Source organism: Ambystoma mexicanum, chromosome 6q, assembly GCF_040938575.1.
Source record: "Ambystoma mexicanum isolate Mex_15411 chromosome 6q, UKY_AmexF1_1, whole genome shotgun sequence".
NCBI lineage: Eukaryota > Metazoa > Chordata > Amphibia > Caudata > Ambystomatidae > Ambystoma > Ambystoma mexicanum.
The window spans coordinates 1,380,750,387-1,380,762,606 of NC_090937.1; the positions used below are offsets into that span (position 1 = coordinate 1,380,750,387).

Genomic DNA, 12,220 nt, shown 5'->3' on the forward strand with positions numbered 1-12,220 from the left:
AAGAAATAATTTGAAATATTAAAATTAAGGTCGGGAGCAATCATAAGCTGTTTTACACGTGTAAGAATTTCCCTAAAATGAAATTTGCGGCAAACTTTTCACTGCGCGATAATTGCGATAATGGGATAACTATAAAGATTTGGGATGCGGTTTGGAGGTCGTTTTTTCGAGATAGGTGCAAGAATGGAAAAACGGGAATGCGCTTTTAAAGTGACAAATGGGATTTCTAACACAATAGGATGACTATGAATAAACAAATCCCCAAAAGAACCAGCCACTTGATCAGGGCGACTGCCTGCCCAGGACTCGCCTTCTTCAGATGAGAAAAGATCAGCGCAAAGATAGTTTTAGCAACATTAGCGAAGGAGGAAGACAGGAGGGATAGGATAGAGAGTTCAGGCAATTCAAAAATATTTCTAATAATGCAGGTTCTGAAGACAAGATAGGATGGATTTAAGATGGGGATTGGACTAAGCAAGGTACATACACCGCACGGCACCGGACTGGATCTGATCTGCAAAGCACTCTGGTCACAGCACGGCCCCGGACTGGATTGGATCTGCCCTTTTTTGTTCTGATGATAATTATTTCAGCAGGCAAGTAGTACAGCGCAGTCCGGCTGTATTTTAGTTCCCCTTAGGTTTTTTGGGGTTGGTTCGGGTTCTGGAAATTGAGGAATAGCTGAAAGTGTTTCAGCTATGCAATGGGTTCTGCTTTGCCAGGTTTCTTGAGTCTGTAGCAAGGAAGATGGAAAGTACTGCAACAGGGTGCTCCGCCAGCATTCGGATAGTGGGTGAATCTGTCTGTCTTTTTCTGCCCTCTGCTGTCTCTATTTATGCGATGCTAAAGGGGTGTGTGTGCTGGTTTAGCCTAAGCTCGCCCCTTTGACAGGGATTGGTCAGAATCTCCTCTCTATCTTGATAGGAGGAGAAAAACAGGGTGTCACCTTTATGGTGTGGGTTTATGAGGCTTAGAGTCCACCCGTAGCCTCTTGAACACAAAATCTACTTTTGACATAATACATATTTACACATATGCAACCTCTATAACCACCACATATATAGATTACATATTTTGTACAGCGGCTATTCCTCCAAACCCTGTAGCTGTAGGATCGTGTGTCTGCCCTTTCCCAGAATTTCACCCTTTTCATCAGGAACACAATGTCCCATTTATCAGCAAATTTCTACAAGTGTGCGCGTGTAACATGGGCATAAGTGTATACAGTTTCATACCTCTAGCAGAAATACATTTGGTGTAAAATCACTTTTTCTGCCGTTTCCTGATGCAATATGTCGCACGATCTTGGCTCGTCTTGAAATATGAAGCCAAAATTTAGATTTACAATTCCGTTACTTTTGTGTTTTTGACAATTTTAAGTGGCAAGTTATATGTATTTAAACAACATGTTCTTTGTGAATGTTTAGCCCCAGATAGTTGTTTGTCTCCGCCTCTTTTTGTCTCCCTTCAGTCCAGGAGCATCTCCTCCCTGTTGGTTCTTGGCAGAGTCCATTTACGACGGTCCTCACACTTAGCATTTCCTGCTTGGCAGTTGTTCATTGTTTCCTTCCCCAGTGCAGCCCAGATTCTTCCCACACCTTATAATTATCATTTAGGTGCGATTTCCTGATGGAAGGAGCTGGAGGGGGGAGGCCTTGCCTCTGTGAGGAAAGCTGTTATTCCAGTTTGGTTGCTTTAGCCAGGCTTAAATTTACATGTTAATTCTGTTGAATTTTCCCTTAGCAGACAACAAACTTGTGGGATCAAATCACAGCTAAATACTTCAAGATTTTAAACCAAGGAATCAAAACAATTACAACATAGGTTACCATCAGTACAGGCCTCTTAGCTTGCAAACATTTGATTTTAGTTCATACAGGTTTAAAGTTTTAATCCTGCAGGACCCTGACAGCTGTCATTCAGGCGGCCAAGGGTACTGCACCCAGGTTTTGACAGATCCACACAGCCACTTTTGCTGTGGAAATCACTTGATGTTTTCAGCTTTTCAGGACATTGTAAGTTCACAATGGTTTCTTGCACTAAGTGAAGGGTAGCACCCAGCAAGAATTCTGGATGTTTGAGGGTGCTTTGTACCGGCATTCTGCAGTTTCAGCAACAAAGAAAAAGTGATTTAAAGCAAGATTTTGGGGTTTCCTTCAGCAAAGCACTGCTTTTCCTTCTATACTCCATCTTCACATGCTGTGGAGCCCAGTGACATGTTTCAGGAGTGAGATCTCTGTTCCACCACTGACCACATGCATGGCAGATTGGGCAGCCATCTTTTTATGCTTTGCAAAGCGCGGTTTTCCGAGGTTTCGGCGCCCACAAGGATTTTGCGGCCATTTTGATGTTTCCGGCACCATCAGAACACAGTTATGCTGCATGGCAGAGCAACAAGTGGGTAGAATCATCCCACACTTTAACATTAAAGTTTCCAGGGTTCAATAAATAAATAAACACTAATCTTTCCTTTGCCATTTCATGGCGCTTGCAAATTGCCTGGTTTACTCTCCTTCAAAAACAATCATAGTGAACAGGGTCAATCCTACCTATTCAAAGAGTCCAATAGTCTACATCAAATAATATAAATTTAAAGGACACGTCTGCATAGTTACTGTAAATGTTTATAATCGAAGGTAGAGACCTAATGGTCTAGTTGCACACAAAACACAGAACATTCCATTGAAAAACAGACATGCAAAGGTACAGAGAAAGGAAAGCTGTGAATTTTAACGTCTTAAAAGAGCTGCCTTCCCCGTTTCAATCAAGTGAGATGACTAATCCTTATGAGAGTCCTCTAAAGAATATTATAAGAAACAGACTTGGGTTTAAAAGTAATCCAAAAAACTAATTTTGCGATTAGGGACTTCAAGTCCCATGATTCCCTAGGTACCGGGACGAGGAAGAGGACTAAGGACGTACAAAGCTGCAGGAGTGGTTAGATTGTTAATTCAAATTACCCACACCTGAGAGAGACAGAGAGGCTTAAAAGGCCACCTCAGGTGCAGGCCATAGAGAAGGGCGGAGGAAGCAGGAAGCTGAAACAGCGTGGTTCATGCAGGCAGCCCAGGCAGATGCTGGAGAAGAGAGAAGATGCTAGGACCACTGTGTGCAAATATATCCGCTGCCGGTCCTGAGAGGGTCTGTGCCTCTCGAATTCTGAAGTGCAGAGGCTGTGTAGTGGGGGAGCGTTCACGAGGAAAGCTTGCCCTTTGGTGACCTATCCTGCAGAGGCTGCTCAGTGGGAAGCGAAGGCGAGGGGAACTTTCCTTCTCATGAGTATGTTGCAGGTGGCTGGCATGCACCAGAGTGCCTTAAGGCTGTCTCTGGTGGCTGCCGTGCATCAGAGGGCCTCAGGATCAAAGGAAGCTCCTGTTGCAGGGGGCGTGGGCGACAGCGGGATAACAGAAGCAGTTTGCCGGGTCACGAGGGGCAACAGAAGCAGAAGTCCTGCAAGCGGTGAGGGGATCGGAAGCGCAAGCCTTATACGGTGAGTTCACAAAGTGTTAGTGACCCAGAGTGCTCCGTACCCACTCGTTTGGTCAAAGCAGGCATTCAGTGAATAAGCAGCACCCACATATGAGTGAAAGTAACTCTCAAAGTACTTGTGAATACCGAAACATTAAAAAGCAGCGAAAGCAGCATTCCCATAGTAATGAAAGTAACTTTGAATACCAAACTATTGAATAACAGCGAAAACCTTATGTAACCAAACCAAATGACTATAACTCTAAATATGTGAGTTTGTGGAAAGCCCAACAACCCGATGAGGCAATATTATTAACAAGTAGTACCTACAAGCATTGCCCAAGACCAGAGAGATTAAAATCAGGGCACATAAAATCCAGCAAATATAACCAACAACAGAAGGAGGCTAATGAAAGGTACATAAGTTGTAAAACTTGTTGCCCGTGTTTTGTACAACATAGGATGTGTTTTTCCTTACTCTTTCTTTTTTATTTTATTTTGTTTTTGATTTTATAGTTTCAACTGATTGTTTTACTTGGAAAAAAAGCTGGGATAAACTCACATTGCCAAAGTCAAGGGAGAAGCAGAATATAATCCTATCATTGTCAACAAGAGTGACAAAGTCTGCCCTTTTCTTATTTATCATAAATTTGTCCTTAGCTATGACGCCATCATTCTTCCAATACCAAATAAAACAAACAGACAAACTTGGCCGCCCATATAAATCTCCTACAATCTTTTCTTTAAGACTCATGTTGCCCTCTAAAATACTTCAGACGAAGTGTAAATTAACCCCTTCACATCCGCCTTTAATCAGATCCGTTTTCTACGTGTTCCACTATGGGACTCTGGATTTGTATTTCTTCTAACGTTCTTTAAAACTTAGGTATGGGTGTATCCTCTTTATCACGACCTCTCGCACTATATTACTTATTATATTGCTCGGCCACACTCAAGTCAATATCTCATTCCCCATATATATGTATGTATATATATTTACACTCTTCTCTTACGTTACGTTTATCCCGCTTCCCTCTGTTACTCTACTTTATTTTACTGTGTATGCATCAATTTGCCACAATCCTCAGTTTCTACTAACCATTCGCATATTTTCTTCTTCGGACCCACAGGATCGCACGCCTCCATTTACCGCCTCTTCAAACTGTTTTCCGTTCCGCTTCTCGTAGACGTGGGAGGGGATTCTTATGGAAACTAAGGGGACCCGTCATTTTTTTCAATTACACTAACCACTATCTACAAGGGGCTTCACGTCCTCGCAGCCGAATGGTAAATGTCGTGCAATATTACCGAGACTCTAAAGTTTACTTATGTCAACGGTCAATGGATTTTTTAAAGAAGCATCCTCTCACTGCTACCAAGTGAACTGGGTAGCCACAGCCCTTAAAGATGAGTAACAATACCCTGGAGATGGATGGGATGCACATTTTAATCATACATCAATAATCAAGACGACTCAGGTAATTTGGCAAAAGGGAGTCTGTTTTAATATCAATTGTCTAAAAGAGGGAGTACAACGATCATCAGCTTTCGCTCGATACTCTTACTCAACTCATTTTAGTAGAAACTGAGGTTATATAATATAAAATCATCATCAGTGGCATATTGACCTGCGTCACTACCTACGTGGCAAACTACAAAAACCTATTGGAGGGAGTGATAGGCTCTAAGTGAATGTCTAAGTATAAGTTCCATATCAGTATAGAACCGTGACAGAAAGTGATAGGGTATTTAACATCAGGTGGGGCAACAAAGCCCTCCCCTCAAAATGGCCACTATGAATGTCACTAAATACACGACGTTCCATTGGCTACTCAAACTATAGGACCCTTAATTACGTGGTCCTCTATAATTGGTTGGCTTCTAACTCCTGTCAGTACTTTTCCACCTACGCCTAGCATCATGCAGACTGAACATCCAGGTGCTAGTGGGCTCATCCCTAGCTTCCCACCAATTAATATATCAATCCATCATCACCTCAATGGTCCAGTGTCAATTAGTGCTTTGAAGTTTGGCCTTGAGTTTGTACTGTGCTCTGAGAATTTTTAAGGAGTGTAGGCACAGCCTGCCCTCATGCATAGATGTGCCGTCCTCGATCGTACAACTTCCTCCTTCAACGTGACTGGACACCATGTAATCAAGCTTTTTCGTGTATTTAATATTATTTTCTAATAGTCCTCTGACGTCTTTTGTTTTGCTCAAGGCTTCTGAACAGGAGTCTCTGTTCTTTCACACAATTTTTATCCTATGTCAGCCAATTCCTGTTCGATAAGACATTGGCTTCTTGGCTCATTCAACTCCTTCTGCTGAGATTTCATTTGTAATTTAATTTGCTTTTAACTGCGACACACTGAAGTGAGGTCTTCTTGTTAATGTTCAGCACTGCTTTATAATGCGTAGTGGAAACATCCAACTTTTATTTGTCCATATGCATCTATATATATATTGGCGCTTGCTACAATCTATTTACTATAAAGCTTGAGGCTAGCTTTCAAGATTACTTTGCTGCTTGCGTTTCTGTTGCATCTGTACATGTTTAAACTAGCTTAATATCTTCATCTGTTTCTGTGGCATAAGCTTCTTCACCTTGATCCCAAGATGTCACTTATCCTTGGTACCTTCTTGATGCCTTATAGAATATTTGCATTCTCTGGTCTCTGTATCTCTTCTGTGTGCGTCATCTCGCTCTTTGTGACGTCACCATTCATCTTTGCCATTCATCTGCACTGCTTCTTCAGGAATCTCATTCAAATGGCCATCATATTGTCTTGCATGCAGGTATGGTTTTATCAATGGGTACCTTGCCTCCCAGATTCTCCTAGGTACTGGTATTCCTATGGGTACTGCACAGAGTCCACACTCTGCTCTTTGCTGGTTCAATTGTTCCGCATACGTCACATACTTTGGTTCCCACTCTATAAGTAATAGAGGCAGGGTAGTTGGAGATGGAGTACTTGGTTCATCCTCTACACCCTCACACTTGTCCCAGTATAAAAAAGCAAAACTGGAAAGAGAGGGATAAACACCAAGAAGACAGTTATACTTGGTTAAAGTTAAAAGAAAGTTGGAGAGAAGGAAAGGGGTTCAATCGTCCCCGTATAACCAAAGGACTGCTTTGTGAAGCTAAACGAACAGGCGAGGGTAGGACCCCGGGCATATCAGAAGTTTGGAAACAACACAGACGTTGTTAGACTTGGATCAATGGAAAGTCCAACGTCTTTTGGTCAATGAAACAAGGAATTGTACCAATAGCAGAAAAGAGGACGCCTAGAAGGTACAAGAGCCCCTTTGAAGAACTAAAGGAACGTATTCAGAAGATCCCCAAAAGCCATCCCAAGAGAGATTTATTGAGGCCATCGAACCCTGTCCCGGAGAAGGGAGTCATTCTCCTGGAACCCTTTCCTTTTGAGCCTTTTTGATTAGTGATAAGGACGGAATAGGGTAGTTTTGTACGCTGGACAGAATATTACTTTTGACAATCTCACTGACGACGAGCACCCTAGTTAGTTTTGCGTTAGGTAGGGCAAACATCATACTATTAGAGATAGATAGGCCTTCCTTTTTATTATTTAAATTAATCTATTTGTGAAATGTCACCATTTACTCGGTCTCCTTCTTCTGACACACCACAGCTCAGACAAATTTGTTTGGATCTGCACTAAACATGGATGGCTATAATGTTCACTTAACAGGTTGCATAATGAAAGTGGTCCACCTTTTCCCAATTAGACCTTTATTTCAGAAAAGTCATGACAATACAGTATGGTATACTGTTTTGTTTTCAGCAATCAATAATTTATTTTATCAACTTAAAGTTTTTTTTTTTTATGTTGCTTGGAAAATGCAATTTAAGAGATTACCAGTTCTGTTTAGATTGTATTATCATGTTCATTATTAAGGTATTACTGGAATATTATGTTGCTTGGCTTTTCATTAAAGGCTTTTTTTCATGAAAGAGCATTTCATTTGATGACCATATAGCTTCATATTATGTTGCTAATGTTTGGTAAAAAAATAAAGACAAAAAAGCATGTGCTTCGGGGGAAAATGTTATGTCTTTCAGAAAATTGCACTGTGATAGATTATGTACAGGAAACATAGTTAGGCTGCATGATTAATATTATGGCCTTGCCTGAAGATATCCAGTATGCAAGCTAGTCTGGTACAGCTGTCTCCGGAACCTGCCATTACCCAGTGTGTATTATTCAGTTCTAGTTCCCATGTTGCACAATTGAACTCCTTTGCACCTGGGTCTACGGCCCATGCTATTTTGCTGTGAGCAATTGTTCTACCTACATTTCCCCTTGGTAGACTTCCAATCTCTCCCCCATTGCACTTAACCAATCGGAATGTTCCTGGGCCTGTGAATGATCAAAAGTCCACTCCCTTATGGTCTGGGGGCACTACGAAACGACTCAGCGTGTGGTTATTTCAGTAAAAAATGAATAAAGACAAACGCATGAATGTTACATATTGTATAATATGAATTTGCTATTGTGCTACAAAATACGGCTATATAAATTTAGCATTTGTGCAGGTTATGAGATTGTCAAAAAAACCTAGATGGCAGCAACTGCACCAAGTAGAAACCTGCAGCGATTGTGAATTGTCATTATATATATATATATATATATATATATATATATATATATATATATATATATATATATATACACACACACACACGCACACACACACACGAGCGTGGCAGAGTCTAAGGTGTCAAAATCCAAACGCCACAACCGTAGCTGTTATAATGTTATTCGAAATACTCTGCACATGGAACTAATGTCTGTGTCTCAAGTTTTCACAGGACACCATTATGTTCTAGTAAACATTGCGGTTGACTGTTTCTAAGTAGTTTACACTGGATCCAGCTCGCATATGGGTTTTTGTACATCAACTGAATTGATAAAGAAAATTCAAGACGAATTGTATGAGATGCATTTTGAGATATGTAATGTATATATATATACACACATTATATATTGCTGAAAAGGCAAATGCTACAACTGGACTCAGTAGAAACCAATTATAAGTTGTCAACTGGGTGTTTAAACATAATGTTATTTGTTTTTGTCCGACCTGAAAACAATGTCTAGTCGGGGTATATTTTACAGGAATAACAAAATATTCATAACTTATTTTCATGAGCCTACACTTAACTTCCGATGAAAACAGTTGTGAGATATTTAGGCGTGTATGCATCACCACTTACCATATTCAACCATTCCAATCAACTGCCTTTAAATGTGTAGTACCGGCTTTGCCAATGCTTGTTAAATGCGGAGTATGCACCCCCGACAGTTGGTTTTCTGCACTGATCTAACTAGAATCCATAGAGAGCATGGATTTTCTCTCCTTTTTTTTTAACGATATGCATATGTATGGATCGACTAAAGGCAAACTTATGTAGTTCTTGTATTTGCATAAGTAGTTTAACAAACAATTAGAATAAAATATTGTGGTTATTTTGGTACTGTAACAATCAAGGTTTGCATTTCACACTCTTTCTCTGTGGAGATAATACATATACAGCGCTTACTCGCAAGGATGTTGGTGGAGCCGGACATCCTTGTGGATCTGTATTTTGTAAAAGAAACAGTGGTCATTTCTAACCCTGGAACGTTTCACGTGATAACACGTATGCTGTAGCCCGCTGTCACCCACCAAGTATGGAAATTGCAGCAATTAAATGAAAGCTCTCAACCCAGACGTGCTTCGGTTAGATCTATGCTACATTGTTTGCACTTCCTTTTCCCTTGAAGACTTGTTGGGCACCCCAGAGGACGTTTCTGACAAACAGCCGGCGCTGAAGATTCCATAATGAGGTTTTGTAAAATATGTCAGATTACAAATCTCACTATTGTTCTAAATAAAAAAACACACAAACCTTAGTGCTGTCATCATATTTAGCAGTTGTCCGAATGGCCTTCGTGTTGCTGCCATGGCTCAGCTCAGTCAGTGCAAAACATCCAAAGATCTGAATAGTCAAACAAAAGTAACAAGCTCAGGTGGGATATTAGCTCTCATGGTGCAGCTAACATTAACAAGTGTGCCATGTTACATATACCGTTTCACTCTTCAACCAGAGAAAACCAAACAAGCATGCTTTTTTATTAGATTGGAACCGCGCTGCTCTGCTGCATTATCCGAGAGACAGTCGCATTAAGACCCGGTTTACTGTACTTGTGATTCAATGGAGGATGCGATAAGGGGTGAAGGTGTGCAACGGAAGGGGAATAGAGCCGACGCCATTGCTGGAGGGTGGCATTGATGATGAGGAACAGGAAATATTATAATTATAATTGTTCTTTAATAACTTGCTTAATAACAGAGATTGGTTCCTAAGCACAGGATCAGGATTCGAACCTGTGTTGCTTCCAAGACAAACGTGTTTCCCCTGAGCTATCCCTCCTCGCAAGCAAGAGAGTGAGAGCATTAGAAATAAAGCGAGAGTGTGAGAGGAAGGATGAGGGCGTACGGTGGGTGTGTGGGGGAGCAGAGGGCACAGATAGGGGGGGTAGGGTTGAGTATTGTTTACAAGGGGAAAAGGGTATGTGGTGGTCCCCTGCCAAAGGCTTGGGCGTGTTGGAGAGGGGCAGGCGGTTACCGCTCCCCCACCCAAAGCGCAATTGTAGGCATAATCCCTGAACTGGGCTGGATCAAGCAGCAGGGGTGTTAGATGGGCTTCAGACAACCAATCAAAAAACCTTGTGTCTCATTTACAGAAACCTTTGCACCATACCTTAACCCAATTGAACATAGTGCGCCCTCCAGTAAACTTGCCACCAAGTGTGTCCCCCTAGGCTCCACTAATGAAATCCATTTGCTGAGACTTTGCGCCACACCCCACCAATCCCTTTTAATGATGTTGACCTAATTATGGGGGCAGAGGCTTTGCCCCCGAGGTGAACATCAAGTTGGCACCCATTGTCGTGTAAATATCGACAGTAGAGTATGAAAATCGGTATGCAATATCCACCTGGGGCATCAAACTCGATTTTGATGTACACTTGATTACCAATTATAAGAAAAATTAACAGTAGCCCCTTGCCACACACAAGTACTTCCACTGTTTTAAGCATCTCTCCAAGATGGCCCCCTAGCTTTTGTCACAAAGATACTGTATCCCTGGAAGCAGCCTGCAATCTGATTGGCTCGCCCCTTCTACCTTTAGCCAATCATAGCAGCCGGAAGGCGGCCCATTCTCCAAAGGCCCTTTTTCTAGGCCCGGGGGCTCTTTAGTTCTTCCCTCATTCCACCGGAGAAGAGGACAAGGCTCAGCCTTTCCTGCTCCCACCACCATCTGCAAAACTGTTGCTGCTAGAGCAGTGTGGGGCACTTCAGCCTCTGAAGGTACTGTGACCACTTTGTGTTGCCTGATGTGGGCCCGAATTTTATTTTGGTGAAAAATCAACCACGGAACGCGCAGCACATCTTAATTTCACCTGAAGAAGCGGTTTTAATTTTAAATGTCAATCGCTTTGCACAGAGCCTGGGCAAAGGGCTACATGGTTCTTTTTGTGTAGCCCCTTGCCACACACAAGTATTTCCACTGTTTTAAGCATCTCTCCAAGATGGCCGCCCTAGCTTTTGTCACAAAGAGACTGTATCCCTGGAAGGCTCCAGCAATCTGATTGGCTGCTCATTCTACCTATAGCCAATCAGAGCAGCTGGAAGCTGGCCCATTCTCCAAAGGCCCCTTTTCTACGGCCCCGTCTGCTCCTGTTCTGGTCCCGGCTGGGCGTTGTGATCCCTCTACTTTTGCCAACCCCTCATTATGCCCCTGCACGTTGGGGACCTTATCTGTTACGCTCACCTGGTATCCATGGGGACGCCACCCAGCCCTGGTTGGATGATTTGCACTCTTGAACCCTCTCCCGGTCCCTTGGTAATGCCCCTGGTTAAAGATGGGTCTGCAATATAGGAGAGCTGGATTCAATACCAGATTGTCTTTATGTTTAATCACCTCCCTTGGCCTCAACTCCTTCCTCCCCCCTTGGGCCTTCTCCTCACCTTAATATTGTAAAAGGTGGATTCTCCGTCCTGCTCCTCGTGGCAGGGGACGTAGATGTCGGGGCGAGCAGCGACCAAGTTACTTCACTGGTGCAAGCCCCCCTGTGGGAATCCAGGCCTGCTGCAACTCTGTAGGTTTGCTGCTTTACAGTCTTTATATGCAGTTCTTATGTTCCGTTTAGTTCGAATAATAAGGTCTTGCTTCTTTCCTTTTAGGTATGGAAAGGTATTTTGGTGTTGTCATGCAGTTTGAAGATGACCATGGGCCGGTAGGCGAAAGCGCGGTGTGCGCGATGCTCTCCGGTGAGTAATGCGCGATGCGCGGCGCTGTTTTGCCTTTTATATTGCTAACCTATGTCTTTTCTCTCCTTGCAGGTTGCGATGTTCCTCGCCGAGCGCCGTAATGTTCCAGCAATGATACTGACCAGGAGATGACTACCAAGGTAAGAATTGTGTGGCTTTCTTCATTCGGGAGGAAACGTGGGTAAACGCTTACTAATGCTGTCTTTCTTTCTCCTCTTTCCAGGTTATGGTATTCCAGGATGCATGCGGTGCCGGATGATGGAGTTCGTACCTTCAGGTGAGTGGAACTGAAGTCAGCGATGGATTGAAGACAGGATACTGTTCCAGGTAAGTTTTGTAGTGTTCTTTCTCTCTCTGCAGGTCCTTGGTTTCAGGTAAACTGGCATCAAAGAACTGGACACGATGAGCTTTA

At 42.6% G+C, this 12,220-nt stretch overlaps 1 protein-coding gene across 1 annotated transcript in view; it reads right to left on the reverse strand.

Annotated features, from left to right (window-relative positions):
- Positions 1 to 12,220, reverse strand: part of ACOX3 (acyl-CoA oxidase 3, pristanoyl) — a 1,085,216-nt gene that overhangs the window by 941,445 nt on the left and 131,551 nt on the right. The window contains exon 5 of the mRNA XM_069632027.1: positions 9,380 to 9,469. Within this exon, the coding sequence (XP_069488128.1) occupies positions 9,380 to 9,469 (90 nt within the window). The remainder of the gene's footprint in view (positions 1 to 9,379; positions 9,470 to 12,220) is intronic.